This window comes from Amblyomma maculatum, chromosome 1, assembly GCF_055883805.1.
Source record: "Amblyomma maculatum isolate TAMU_Amacu chromosome 1, ASM5588380v1, whole genome shotgun sequence".
NCBI lineage: Eukaryota > Metazoa > Arthropoda > Arachnida > Ixodida > Ixodidae > Amblyomma > Amblyomma maculatum.
The window spans coordinates 265,845,803-265,861,290 of NC_139344.1; the positions used below are offsets into that span (position 1 = coordinate 265,845,803).

The 15,488-nt window shown below is 46.1% G+C and overlaps 1 protein-coding gene across 1 annotated transcript in view; it reads right to left on the reverse strand.

Annotated features, from left to right (window-relative positions):
• LOC146206457 (oxytocin-neurophysin 1-like) overlaps window positions 1-15,115 on the reverse strand; it is a 32,968-nt gene extending 17,853 nt beyond the window's left edge. Inside the window, exon 1 of the mRNA XM_084587032.1 lies at window positions 15,002-15,115. Coding sequence (XP_084443158.1) covers window positions 15,002-15,115 — 114 coding nt within the window. The remainder of the gene's footprint in view (window positions 1-15,001) is intronic.
• Window positions 15,116-15,488: the final 373 nt, after the last annotated feature.

Genomic DNA, 15,488 nt, shown 5'->3' on the forward strand with positions numbered 1-15,488 from the left:
ACTGGACTCTACGAACATATCTTACGAGATAATTAGTGCACTCCGGGCAAAGCCAAAGTAAACGCCTCTAATCAGATCTGCAAAAAGGCCAATACACTTTCAAGTCTGCGAACAATATATGCCCTTATGACCAGCACAGTAACTAGGCATTTTGCTACTGAGCCAAAGTACCTCGGTGTTATACCCGCGTGCGAAACGCAAAGGGTGTCCGTGTTCTGTGCAATGTCAGTGTAAGTTAAAGATCCCCAGGTGGTCGAATTGATACGGGGTCCTCCATTACAGCGTCCTCCAAGGCCGATGTTGCTTCGGAACGTTAAACCCCTAAATTACTTAATAAATATAATGCCGTGCCAAATACTCAAACCACCCACAGTTATTTTATCCCAGAGTGCTCACAGTTTTCATTAAGATGGTTATGAGCACTTGTAGCTATTTAAATAGGCTGTTTAAACACTGTTATAACTAGTATTATGTCCTGGTTGTGAAAGCACAAACCCATCGCACTGTTATCGCTCATTTTGGCTAATATTTGCTCGGTGTTTCTTAGTTGTTTTAACACTAAGTGTTACGAAAGGAAGCACTATTTATTTTCTTTCTCTACCATACCACGGCGGCTCAATGGTGAGGCACTCGCCAACTGAGCGCGAGGACTCGAGTGCACCTGACTATCACAATCGCTTATCCTTAAAAAAAAAAAAAAAATCTAGAGGGCACTTTGGGTTATTAAGTGTGATGAGGTGAAAACCATTACAGCGCAGTGGATCGCAGCCCTCCACTACGGCACCTCTACCTCCCTCTCTTCTTTCATTCCCACCTTCCTCCCTTCCTTTGCGGCGCGGTTCAGGTGTCCGCGGAACAAGTGTGATAGATACTACGCCTTTTAAGGCGCAAGCCTTTCTAGGCTCATGAAACGAAATCCCGCGAGCGAGAGTTCTGCACGAGATTTGTGCGCGAGATCTGTCAAATTCCGCGTGGTTCCTCAAGATGTGTTCTTGTCTGGCGTTCTTGCCATCTGCAGACCTACACTTGAACGTGAGCCAAGGAACGCCACGCGACAGGAACGATATTGTCCCGTCAAAAGTCCCATTTGCCGGAGAAAGCGTGACAGATACAGCGCCTTTCCTTTCCTGTAAACCAATTATAATGATATGTAGCACTGCAACTAACGGAAATAAGAGGCAAACGAGGGGAAACAGATGATAGGAGAGGAGGGGTAGGCTTTCGCCAGTCTCCTCGATCTTAAGAGACATTTAAGAGACACTCTAATTTTTTTCCTATCTGTAAACCAATTTGAAACACCGCTGATGCCTGTACTGGGTCTGCTTCTGTTTGCTGTGTGGTGCTGCATTCGAGGAAGCGCCAAATTAAAGGCGCCGCGCGGACGCCTGAATAGGACGCCCGGCGAAACCAGCTTCGTATATGCGTGAATCGTCTGGTGGCGTCATGACCAGTCGTGCCAGTACATCGCGCGCCCCTTGTCGAACACAATCAGCCTTCCGCTGAACGCATCAAGGTTCAACGGCGTTGTATGATTGGTTTACAGGAAAGAAGAGGCCCAGTGTCTCACTCGCTCAATTCCGCTGCTATCATCCTCATGGTAGACAAGCAGAATCATGATGCATGTTCCACGATCTCGGGCGTGGCGCAGTTGGTCAAAACGCTCGGCTGGAGACCCGAGAGATGAAGGTTCGATTCCCGGTGGAGACACGATTTGTTTATTTTTATTTAACTGTGGAAATTAGCGGAAATTAAGAAGAAGAAATGGGCATGGGCAGGACATGTAGTGCGAAGAGAGGATAACCGATGGTCGCTTAGGGTAACAAACTGGATTCCAAGGGAAGGAAAAGCAGGGGGCGGCAGAAAGTTAGGTGGGCGGATGAGGTTAAGAAGTTCGCAGGGGTCAAGTGGATGCAGCTAGCACAGAACCGGTTTAACTGGAGAAATATGGGAGAGGCCTTCGCCCTGCAGTGGGTATAATCAGGCTGATGATGATAATGATGATGATGATGATGATGATGATGATGATTTAACTATATTCCTCATGATAAACAAGGAGAATTGTGATGTGCATTTCACAATCCCGAGCTTCATGGCCGATGACGTCACAATCTCGCGGTATCCGGCGGAATCTCGCAAAGAAGTATGACACTTCTGGTGGCCGGACGGACAGGGTCGTGGCCGCGAGTATGAGTCATTGAAGGTTTTCACCTTAAAAAACGCATACTTGAAGATGAAAGAGAAGCTGCGTTGTTAGCCGCCTCCTGTTTATGGCAACTGACGTCCATCTGAACTTACGGCAGAATAGGGGACTCTGTGTCTCTTATCATTTCTGCAAATATCGCATGCCGTCTAAGGGTCAGGCCTTTTAGTTGATGTTAGTCGGGAAATTACTGTGGTGGTGAAGTTGATACATGAAGCTGATTTCGTTACAAAGGCTGAAATTTTCTGAGGCGGCGGGCCGCACCGCATAGCTCCGGGGTCTCGGCTCACGTGCCGCGTGTTTGAAACTCTTACTAAAAAAAAAAAAACAAAAACAAACAACTTCCTTTCTCTGTTTTTCCTGTTTTACATTTCAACCTGGTAGGAAATTATAAAAGAGTAAAAGGTAATAAATGCTTGCCTCTGACTCTGCTGCAGTTCTCTGATCGATTCATTGCCATGGTGGAGCACCTCTGTCTACCTTGACGCCATAATGCAGCTCTAAGAATGTTGCACAGTCTTCTTGCGTGGCCCCGGGAAAGGATGGATCCCGGATGAAGTTATCGCACTCTTCGGACCAGTCAAGCCTTCCTGGGGCCACGCAAGAAGAGTGCAAGATTCTTAGAGCTGAATTATGGCGTCAAGGTAGACTTTTTCAGGACTGGTAGCGTTCGTGTTTGTGTCCCTTCCTTCGTGCTCGCCCTTTTTGCGCTACCTTTTATTCTAAGAATGTATCACCTCTGTCACTCTTCCCCTCCATCCGAGGAAAAATAACTCTTGCGTGAAAGTCCCAACGCAGTCACCTTGGTGAGCTCTCCTCAAAGGTCTTTGCATTCCAACGACGAGGATGAGCTTCTGCATAAGGTAACGCAGGCAGGAAATATTGCAAATTCCTTAAACATGAAATCGCATGCGGTGCGAGATTGATTAAACGCATACCGAACAGAAGACGAGACGTAATGAAATAATTTTTTTTCGTCTATTTCTTGACTCTCTCTTTACATCTTGCTTCTGCCTTTTCTCCACTGTTTATCGTGCTCGAAATCAATTTTTACTATTCTTTTTTAAAAAGCAGGAGCGGTACACAAAGCCCGTTTTTTTAAAATGAGTTATGCGGTCAGGTGAACACGAGCTGTGGCAAAACGTTTCATCATGAACTCAGTAATTAACTAAAATTCAAGAAAAAGAATTTTAATCGCAGTAGCTAGCATGCATGTTTAAAATGAAAACTTAAATGCCGTGGCATTCGATACTTATTCTACTTAGTACAGTTTTATCAACGCGCCGGTCTACTCAGGAATGCACGTCTAAAATTTCATCCGCTGCCGTCTAATTACGCATCCAATAATATGGCACTCGACAGAATATACAAAGATTATATAGTACATAGCTCTTCGTCTGACGGGAATAATAATAATAATAATTGGTTCACAGGAAGGGAAAGGCGCAGTATCTGTCACACTTGTTTCTGTGGACACCTGAACCGCGCCGTAAGGGAAGCGAGGGATGTGGGAGGGAAAGTGAAAAGAGAGAAATAGGAGCCGTAGTGGAGGGCTACGGAGTAATTTCGACCACCTGGGGATCTTTAACGTGCGCTGACATCGCACAGCACACGGGCACCTTTTCGTTTCGTCTCCATCGAAACACAGCCGCCGAGGTCGGGATCGCACCCGGGTATTCCGGCACAGGCGTTAGGGTAGCTACATTTGACGGTGATAACTTCTCGTTCTTGACGGGCGAAACTGAAAAACCTTGGGGCGAGCGTGACTTCGCGTGAAGTCAAGCGTAGCCATTCCATACCGCTGGTGAACAGTGAAAAAGTTATCGTCGTCTGTGACTCCACGTACCCAGAACAGCGGCGAAACGATGGCAACACAAGAGAGAAACACAACACCAGCGCTCACTACCAACCGTAATACAAACAACGGAACCTGAACTTCCTCTTTCACACCCAAGCACAACTTCCACCTCTACACTCAAGCCCATCACACTAGCACACCTCGTTGCGATGCTGTTCTAGGTATCATGCACCAACTCGCCCCGCAAGCTGTTATTCTGTGACTTCGCATTCTTCTCAGGCGAAGCCCCATACGCAACAGTTGGGTCACATCAGGGACGAGATTCAAGCCGAGTGCCGTAGACTCGTTCTCGGAAATGGAAAATTTAGATGTGCATATCTCAGTACACACGCGCATTACTGACATCTTATAATATTGAATGGTCTTCGAATTTAACTGCTTCTAATATTTCATTATAAACATGCACACTGAGTGCTGTGAGAAAAATGGTAATTCCTAATTTTTATTATTTGCACAGTTCAGAATGAACGTTTTTCTCGAAGTTTTGTGTCTGTCTGGTCGCATAACTCTTTTATAAAAATGCATATTGTGTACTGCTCTTCGTATACGAAAACAAAAAATCAGAAACGTTAATTTTGATTTGTATATGACATGTGGATTTCTAAATTCTACAATATTTCGTCATTTTCCAGGTATTAGTCAGTCGTTAATTTTTATTTTGAAGTTGTTGAGGAAATCACGGCAGAAAAAAAAAAAAAAGGCAAGAAGCATATGGCAACATGTCGGTGCGATGAAAGAAAACAAAGACCCTATGGACAGTACGAAGTAGGAGTTTTACCGTACTGTCTAAAATGGAGTTCTAAGTTGATGCTGCCGGTGTGCGAGTGATAATTACCGTCTAAGAACACTATGAACTACACGTAACATGCAGCAGAGAATCCGAGTTCAGAACCTGATATTAGCCGTACGATGAACAACGCTGTGAAGTCTAGGAATCCGCGCTTACTTTCGGGCTCCCTTGCGACTAGTCTCTCAAAACCGTACTGACTTGAGCCTAAAGCCTCAAGAAGCTACGGCTACGTACGAGAGGGACTGTTGTTCGTAGTTCCATTTGACTGCGACTGCGTACGAGAGGGACTGTTGTTCGTAGTTCCATTTGACTGCGAGAAAAAGAAATCTAGAATGTGTGTTGGGCCCCAGGCCGGCCCAGTCTCCTTAGGAAACCTTTTCGAGCGCATCGGGCACCGACCACCCGCAGCCTTCGCAAGAGCAACGCACTCGCAGCTCTCGCAGACCTCGGAATCAATGAGCGGTGGATAAGAGCTATTTTCAGGCTCCCCCGTCCTTGAAAGCCGCGTCCTCGCTGGCCTCCCTCGGCTGTTGCCGCGCGTGCCCGCGTCCTGATTGCGTATGCAGCGGGCCGGCTGCGATCATCGCCTCGCCGGCAAGGAGCCTACGCGCCACGACGCATATACGTGGCACACACTTCGGGCGAACGACGCGTAATGAGAACGCAAGCTCGGATGCACTCAGAGAGCCGTTTCCTCGTTTTCGCCCGCGCGGTGCGTTGCTGGCGCGTCTCCACACGCAGCAGGAAAGCTGCTATGTAATGAAGCGCAAGTACCTGGCTGTGTTACTAAGCAGGCTTGACCCGTTTCAGTCTCCGAGCAGTGCGCTAGTACAATTGCCACTTGCATCAGCTATACGCATTGGACATGACCGGTAAACTGCATTTCTAGTGCGAAAACATTTCTTGCCTCAAGAGTGCGCGAGCACGCGGGTTGCCACCACGTCATCTCGTAAGGAAACATCAGCGAAGTGAGTGAATTGTGTTCACGCCAGGACTCGAACTGCTATCCTTTCGTTCCCCAGCCGAGCGCTCAAATCACTGCTCTGCGCCAAGTTCCTTTGTACCAGTCCACAATTCTCCTTTCTTGCCAATTAAAGGACGCCGGAGGGCGCCGAGGAAGAAACGAACAGCGTCAGTAAATGAAAGAAGATACAAACGGGCTAAAATGAAAGAAACAATACTAAAAAGAAAACAAAAGAAACAAAAATGAAGATAAAAAGAAATAAATACTGATGAAACAAGTAAAGTAGCTAAAATAATTAAGCAATGCAAAAGTAATTTCGTTGACGTCGGAAAAGCGACAACACACAGAACGATCTGATAACAGAACTTGCATTGCTTTCGCGTTTCCGTACGTAAGCAGACTTCGTTAAGTGCATTCTTGTAATTTTTTTTTCTCCCCATTTGAGGAGTCTAGGAGAGAAACGAGAGGAGCCATTTTTTTCCCAGAATCCGCAAGCGTCCCTTCGGCTGACAGTATAGCGCAATGTAACTCCTCATCGGCTCATTTGGCTGGTACGGCCGAAAGCGGGGATGGCGGCTTGGGACTCAATTCACAAAACTGTCGGCATGTAAGATTGGCTGGAGATTGGCCAGCGCACTTTGCTTCCTTGGCTGTCAAGCACTGCGAAATCACGAACGCGACTCACTTACGAAGAGTGTTGTGAGTCTGAGATCAAGAAAGGGGCCAGCGCTTCGGTGAGGGAAAATGCCATGGTCGGGGGAGGAGAGGGCTTTCTCGGTTAAAACGCAATGGCGCCGTCTCTGGAGGCTGCACTTGCGGTTTTCGCTACCTAGAGGGGAAGCCTCCAGTAATACATCATGGTGGCATTACATAATGGAGGACTCCTCCTGCAGGCACCCTACTACGCTTGTTTTGAAATTTCTTGATTGCTTGCGCTTGCTTGTCAATGGTGGTGATCTGGTGTGAGCCAGGCTCTCGTTGTCTATAGGCCTAGGGTATCAAGACCCCAATAAACGAAAGACAAAAAATCAATCAAAACGAACAAGTGAATGACGAAGCTAGAAACGCAATTTTCTGTCTTTATCATTATGTGCAAGCACAACGCAGCGGATGCAAGCGACTTGTTTTACGCTTGCACTGTAAGCAAGCTAGAGAGGTTTTCCAGTCACTGTCGCTATAGAGCTTCAACCGATGATTGAAAGCGTCCTTTGCGTTCATTCACGGTCGTTAACTTATTTAACAACGTGCTGCTTTTTACGTTTCTGAACATGAGCACAGATGGAAAGCAGGAACAATGAAGTCGCGTTTTCCGCGCTCTATTTTGTAAGCGGTAGATGTGATTTAAGGCCCCCACACGACACAATTCTTTTCGTTCCATTTCATTTGATGCTTGCCTTCACCTCCTTTTAGTGGCCAATTCCAGCAACAGCGAGGGAACTTGACTACAACAAAGATTGATGCTTAATTGCAGTTAAATCGTCCATATCACACCCCTCCCCCCTCTCCTTTTTTTTAAAGTAGATAAAACACATTACCATCATACACACGTGATGTAATAAGGACTACTACTGCAGTAACAGCCGTGCGCGACACTGTTCGCGCTTGGCTGAACAATATGCTCCATAAATTTACGTATGCGCTTCTAGTTCACGCAAACCGCTTTTTTTTTTTTTTTCTTTCTATAGAAGTACAGGCACAATGTACCTGGTGAGAACTACACCGTCATGATCGTGAAACCGTTCTATAACATGCGGCGGAAAAAAATATCGGGGACACTGAAAGGTATAACGCGACCGCGTATGCTATACCACCCCACATAATAAAGCCCCGCTTTAACCAAGCCATATGAACGTGCCTGCAGTGTCTAGGGGTGAGGTGAAGGCTTATTCTGACGTCATCCTCCCCTATCAAAGGTGAGCCTCGAGTCGGCAGCTCCTGCCAGGCGTATAATGGCGGGAGACCCCACGTCCAGTGCTCAGCCATGTCAGCTGCCAGCTGTTGCTTCCCTATTCCATGTTCGCGATTTTTCGCTCGAAAAGCCAACGCCGACGGATGGCCGCCGACGCCGAACTACGACGCTGAATTTTCAATTTTCGGTGAATGGTGACTTTAACTCTATCGCGTTAAAATATGTGGCTCCCATGCTTTCTTCCGGTATTGCAAGTAGCTGAAAAGTTATGCAATGACATTTAGCGACTCTTTTATCTAGTTAGCGGGCGAATGTTAGCTGTAGCAGTTGTCCTAGATATATATTTATAGGAAAACTGGGACAGTAACGTCCGTCTCTGCTGGTGAAGTGATCACAAATGAGTAAACGTTGTTCCGCCGATCCTAGATTAGTGCGCGGTACCGCCACAGTGTGGCATGTACGTCGTGAAAATCGCCAATATTTCTAACTCGAGTGGCAGGAAGAAACGTAAACCCACTTGCACGGGGCTCATCACCGACGAGGCGAAAAGTCTCGAGTATCGAAGCTTAACCAGAGTCACGCTCGAAAATTCCAGATAAGCACATTCTTTCAAGGAGCAGTGACAATTAGTTTACCTGCAGATCTATCCTCCCTCGGTACACGGGGAGTTTTCCTGTTTTCTATTATAAAAATGACCCCAGGTGGTTTACCATAGCATCTTACTACTCGGTGAAAGTGCAGGGCCAAGTTTTAAAGTAATTAAGACTTTCAGACTCATGGAAGGGTCAGTACATTTTTATCAATATGTTAATAAATTTACCTTACAATATTCCACAGCTCCTCACAATTAAAGGCGACATCATAAAAAGCTGAACTTCTTTCTTTCTTTCTATACTGGTGGCGCGATGTATCTGTGACTTACAGGGATTTCAGAAGCGCAGTAGGCCGCAGGACGACGCTGTTCATTTATAGAAACTGTTGCAGCAATTGTTGGGGTGTAACCATAAGCATGGCTAACAATCTACTCGTCCATGTTGCTGAAAAAAACCTTCGAAGCTTAATTAGGTGATGTAGCCAGAAGAACTGTATCGAGCAGTTAACGATACCTTTGCATGCCACGTGGTCAGTGAGTTTCAGCTTTGTGCCCCGTGTTCTTTCGAATCGCACTCCCTCTATTCACACTTTCTTGCTCTTAGTCTTGACGGAGACTAATGTTAGGGTGTTTTCTATTGTTGTCGTTTGTTCCTCATTAGGCAACTTCTTTTTTACATCAGGCGGAATTGCAGAAAATCGAGTTGTGTTTAGTGGATTTTAGTGGTGATTTAACGGAGCAGAACAAAATTAAGCACCAATTTTTAAAATGATTATTCTGGCATATTCATAATGCTGCCATGCCATTACACTGTCGGTATGGTTAGGCCGACGAGGTGGCAGGTGGCGTGGGACGAGCTCCTCCATCTCCCCCAGTGCCCAAGGACAGTGGGACGTAGGATTATGTAGATACGCAGGGACATTCAGGCGGACGCAAGACTGAGGTTTTTGATTATCGAGCCAGGCCTATACCGAGCACTCCTTCCGCGCCAACAGCCGCTTCATCGTCGTTACGGTTCAGCACTTATATAACCGCGTGGTGCTAGGCATCTAGCAGTGTAACATTCTTAAACTCAGAAATAAAAAGTTGGTTTCTAATTTTATTTAATTAAACGGCTAAATTACACTCTATAGCGTGCATAATGCCCGTCTTGCTGTACAACCCATCTACATAGATGCGCATCTGGAAACAGTAAAAAGAAAAAAAGGCGGCATATTGCAATCGGTGTATAATCTCGGCTTCCAGTTCCAACATTTTTAAAATCTTGGTGTGCAAAATACTTCCAAACTACTCGGCGCACGAGAGCCGCAAGTCAAGCAAACAAAAAGAATGGAATACGCAGGTAATTAATAGATTAAAAGCTTTAGAAAAGCCGTTCGAACCTTCCGCTCTAGATTCAGAAGACCTATTTTCTGAAAGGCAACGGCCAGCGCGCTAGTTCTAGCCTATCAGACTGACCAAGAGGACGCCACTGATCAATAGCAGATTACTAATACAAGAGTAGAGGTATACCTGATTAGCCCGTCACTTTTACAAATGTTCTCTCGAATACGAGCTCCGCTAGCTTGATGCACGTGCGAGCATGATAGCCAACGATGCATGCGCCGGACAATCACGAAATGCACTTCCGCAATGGATTGCAATCCATGAGCGTCGATCAGGGCTGCATTGATGCGATAGCGTTAAAAGTTCCGTTACACTGAAAGCGGGCTTCGGCGTGGCGAGCGATAAAACACGGCGATAGCGCTGACAGGTGGTAGCTGACAGCAGACACGGCCGAGCACTGATTCCTCGAAGGTATGTGCGACTGAACGAGACCACGTGACATCAGAAATTTGGGAGGAACTGGGGTTGCTCGTTTGAGGTGGGAAGGTGGAATAACAATCAACCTTTCAGTGCTCTTGTGTGCCGAGTCAGGCACGTTACCCCTATAGGCCACGAAGGCATGTTCGTGTCATTATGCCCTTAAAGGCAGAGCTTAAGTGTTCCTCATTTTAAGGCGAAAGCCTTTAATACCTCATTCTTGTCGACAGAAGGTTGTCAGCTGAGGTGTCACACTTTCGATAATGAGAGTTAAAAAAAATTAATAAACCTTGTCTCCACCTCCATTCTTTGGATCCCCAGCCCAGCGCTTTACCAATTGCGCCACGCCCCGGATCGTGAAACACTCTTCATAATTCCCCTTGTCTACCGTGAGGATGATAGCGGGATTCCGCGAGTGATAGATACTGCGCCTTTGCTTTCCTGTAGACGAATTATAGAACGCCGGTGAACTTTGATGCCTTCAATGAAATGATGGTTGTGTTCGATTCATGCATATACGAAGCTGACCCCACCGGACGTCCGATCCAGACCTCCGTGCGGCGCTTTTCATTTGCCGCTTCCTCGAACGCCGCACCACAGACCCAGATGTCTGGGAGGCGTTGGTACAGCAGGCATCAGTGGCGTTTTAAATTGATTTACAGGATAGGAAAGGCGCAGTATCTGTCACAATTCTCCGCCGACACATGTACCTCGCCGTAAAGGAAGGGGGGCAGGTGGGAGTGAAAGAAGAGAGGGATATAGAGGTGCCGTAGTGGAAGGCTACGATCCACCGCGCTATAATGGCTTTCGCCTCATCGCACTTTAGTGGTCCAAAGAGCCTTCTAGATTTTTTTTTTGTAATGTCTAGTTTTGTTTTCGCTTGAAGTAACAGGAAGTGAGGAAGGAAACGACTGATCACAAGCTCAACAGTTCTGGTAGCGGCACCTACCACATACTGCCGCCGCATCGGCTTTGGTCAACCGCAGCACAATTCCTCCCTCCCGGTGGATGTATATAGCGTTGAAAAAACTCGTCAGGAGCTGCAGAGGTATTGTCGTATATTTACCTCCGTCGTATACTTCGTTATTCGTCAGAGTTCGCGTGTTTCCGCTTGTGCGACGTGAGCATGGGACGCATTTATGCAGTGAAATAGACAGCATGTGTTTCCGACACGATCAGCGTGACTCCAGCCTTCACAGGCTAAGTCACCAGGAGCAACGACCATTCACAGGAGGTCAAACAAAAGTAGTACAAAGCGAAACTTTACACTGGACGTAAAACTATGGGCCGCATTGTATCCCTGATTGGCAGGTTAACTTCAGCGGTTCGTTCGTTCCGGGAAAACGGTCAACCGTGGTGGGCTTCAGAATTAAGCCCCTCGCCTACGAAGACTGCGCCTGATTCACTTGAATTTTTTTAACATTATTGACAAGGCCCATTTGGGGCGCTGATTTAGGTATAAGAAGTCGAAGAATAACTAGTGGATAAAATGTAACAACTGGTGGAAGAAAAAAAAATATCAGCGTTTCAACTGAAGTTCAACCAAGTTAGATGTGCGGAAGCCCGGTTTACTTCGGTTTAGCTGTTGGTCGGCGTTTCTTTTTTTTTTTTTTTTTTGCTCTTAGCTTCGATTTGGTTACGCTCTAGGATAAACATAATACATTAGGCAACGTGTTCACGTTTAAGGCGTCTTTTCTCCCCTTCCAAATCAGCCCGCCCGACACGGCGCGCTTCATCGGCCGAGGCAGTAGAAGGGTCCGGCTCGCTCCCCATCCTGGCGTTGTCTGACGGGCTAAGAAATTGCGCACTACTCTCCGGAGTTCCCGGGTTCGAACCCGACCACGGCGGCTGCGTTTCGATGAAGGCGAAATGAAGTGGCGTCCGTGTGCTGTGCGATGTCAGCGCACGTTAAAGATCCCCAGCTGGTCGAAATTACTCCGTAGCCCTCCACTACGGCTACTCTTTCTCTCTTTCCACTTTCGCTCCCACCTTCATCCCTTCCCTTACGGCGCGGTTCAGGTGTCCACATAGCAAGTGTGACAGATACTGCGCCTTTCCCTTCCTGTGAACCAATTATAATTAAGAAATTGCGCGATGCGCCTATGCAGGTAACCATGGCGCGCAGCAAGATGCTATTAAAGGGAAAGCTTTACTAGACCCATTACACGAAAACCGGTCGACGGCGTGTGGATCGATGGTATACCCCAAAACGACTTCAGGTGTCCGCAGAAACAAGTGTGACAGTTACTGCGCCTTCGCCTTCCTGTGAATCAATTATTAAGGCGAAATCTATTCTTGGCTCATGGTGAAGATCTCGTGTCGGTGAGATTTGTTCGCGAGATGTGCGAAACCAATTATGATTTCAACTAAAAGCTCCTCTCAGATGCGCAAAAATTTGGGGTGGCCTCTATTGCAAGACAGACGCGAATACCATAGACTTAAGCTATTTTACAATATTTTTATAGGCGCAACAGGTTTGTCTAAAGATTCATACATAAAAGCTCCCAGCTATATATCCTCCCGTTTAGATCATTCTTTAAAGGTTCAAGAATACCAGTGCCGTATAAATGTCTTTAAAACTTTTTTTTTTTCTAAAACAGTGCATGACTGGAATAAATTGCCAGAAGAAGTTGTCTTAGCCCCGCAATCTTCATTTGAAAATGCTCTGTCGCGCCTTTTGTTGAATTAACCTTTATTTTTTTTTTATGTGCTATGCTGCTGTGCGTTTTCTAATGTTTTTTTGTATACGATTGCTTAATGTTACAATATGCCATTTTTTACTTCTTTCTTGCTTACATGATTGTTCAATTTTGGAATGCGTTGTTTTTATTGTTTTTTTTTTGTTTTTTTTTGTTTTTTTTTTTTTGCAAGTTGTCACCTGCAGGACGATGTATGCTTTGATATTGTATTTCCCCTATAAAAATGCCCTCAACGGGCGCTGTAGGTGCATGAATAAATATATAAATAGAATGCCGGTGAACTTCGATGCGTTCAACGGAACACTGGTTGTGTTCCACAAGGAGCGCGCGATATACCGTGTGTAACAGCAACGCTCAGGCTTACGCATTTCTCCGCGGCAGATTCCGCAGTGCTCTCGGAAGTTCTTTATTTATTTTTGTTGTTATTTTAAATTTTTATTATATACATTTATCCCTCCAATTATCATGAATTATTATTTTATTAGTATTTGTAATTAATTACCAGCATCATTATTTAAATTTTTGCATGCCCTACTAATGATTTCATTAGTAATTGATTTACAGGAAAAGAAAGGAGCAGTATCTGTCACGCACATCCTGAAGGCCCGGTTAGACCGTGAAAAAGTGCATTCGCACAAAAAGAGAAGAGCGCGAACCAGGCCAGAAGGGACAAATGACCACGCCTGAATCCCCAAAACACACCACAGAAGCCACGCATACACAGATTTTGAAGCACGAAACAATGAGCTTATCCTGTAGTGTTATATATGATGCAAAAACTGAGCTCTAACGATTAAAAACTATTTTGATTAGGTTCGGGCCTGAGGTAAGTTTGTCGCTAAGAAGCATCCGGACGAAGCCACCAGTTCTTCATGGTGGCTTCATATATTCCCCAAAGATTACGCGAGAATGAGTGCAGAGAAACCTGTTTAGCAGATAAGCCCGACACGCCTTGACTGTAGCGGGTGTATGCTTCTCAACAAAAGGTTATTGCGCTCTGGGCTCGCTCTCAGTGTCACCTACCCCTACAATGTATTTTTATCATCCTCCAGGAACGTCATGAGAACGTGCTTCTACCGAAATACCTCTTCGCGTTGTTTCTGGTGTACGGGCCTCTCAGCAGGTTTAACTCGTTTTGACCTCGGCTCTTCAAAATCCTATCCCAACTACCTTCCTTCCTTAGCACCATATTCCGAACGCAGAACTCGTTGAGTGTGCTAAACTCATTCCAGCGGTGCTGATGGCAATCATACATCTGGCTAAGAACTTTTGCTTTGCTTCTTGTGCTGTCCGTGTTCATTTCAGTATCCAACGTCTGCCTGCAAGCACGAGCATTGACAAAGCATGGAGGATTGCAAACCATTCACCTGTAAGCAATTCGTGAATGCACTTGGCAGACAAGCAGCCCACTAGGTTACTTTGACTGTTTGCAATCCTAACTGTATTCTTTTTTCTAGCACCTGCAATAATTCACAATGCGAGATCGACTCCCGGCCACGGCGGCCGCTTTGCGATGGAGGCGAAAAGCAAGGCGCCCGTGTGTTGTGTCAGTGCACGTCAAAAAACATCACGTGATCGAAGTTAGCAACCACTTCGTTTCTCATAGCCTGTGTCATTTTAAGAAGTTAATCCCCATAAACCAAACCTTTATCGAAGATATTCGCCTGATAAAAACCTTGCAGAAACTACGTAAAAAAGCGCGGGCGTTTTCAAGCACACATTTATCGCGCGGAAACGCCTTACGCGACGAGCTGGTCGAGTCTATGCACTGCTCCGAATTGCTTGCGCGCCTGTGCCGTTGCTCCAGGTAGTCAAAAGCTGTTTGTCTGCAAACACCCTATCGTCACCTTTTAGACCAATGAATTTCCTTTTTCCTCTCCAATAAACAACCCCTTAATACGCACTGACACTTATGTAATGTGTGTTTGACCGGTTGAAATGTTATAGTCAGCTGGGGTTTGTACACAATGAGGCTTAACTTCGCGCAAGCGAGTGTTGCGGCGGGATCAAATTGCCGTAACGTGTACGCATCCTATTACAAATTTAATCACTGACGATTGACAGAGCAAGCTAGTTAGCTGCGCTGTCAAAACACCAGAGAGAGTAAGCGAAAAGCAGGAACTTCGCGCTTGTGCAGGTGGCCGCACCAGCGGGAAATCCCTAACCTCTGGAGAGGTGCCACTCACCATTCTGACTGCCGACGGTTCGGACGATCGCTTGCCTCCTGGAGGGCAGTTTGTGATGAAGCACGCGCTGGTGACACCCACCACACTCAGCAGGAAAATGCCCAAAGGTGCCATCTGCACAAGAAATTCAATGCACAGGCAGGTTTAAGAAGCAGAGGTGGATAGTACCCACTGGTTGCAAAATGGCCTGGAACGCAGTCCACACCAGGAAAATAGCGGCGGTTTAGCCACAGCTGTGCGCAAGTTTTAGGAAACCTACAAGTGCTTTCAAATTAGTGGGCTTAGTTAGGTCAATTATGCTTAGCTAAGCCTCAATTACCAAGTTTAAACAGGATTAGGAAAGCGTAATTACGGTCAGTGTGTGTCCAGACAGCATTGTACTAGTTTAAAGCGATCTTAGAGACCTTAGAGGCCTTGGTAGACTAAAATAAGGCTAACACGCTCATTTGGACTTAATTACGACTTAATTTCATAACGTGTGCTTCCC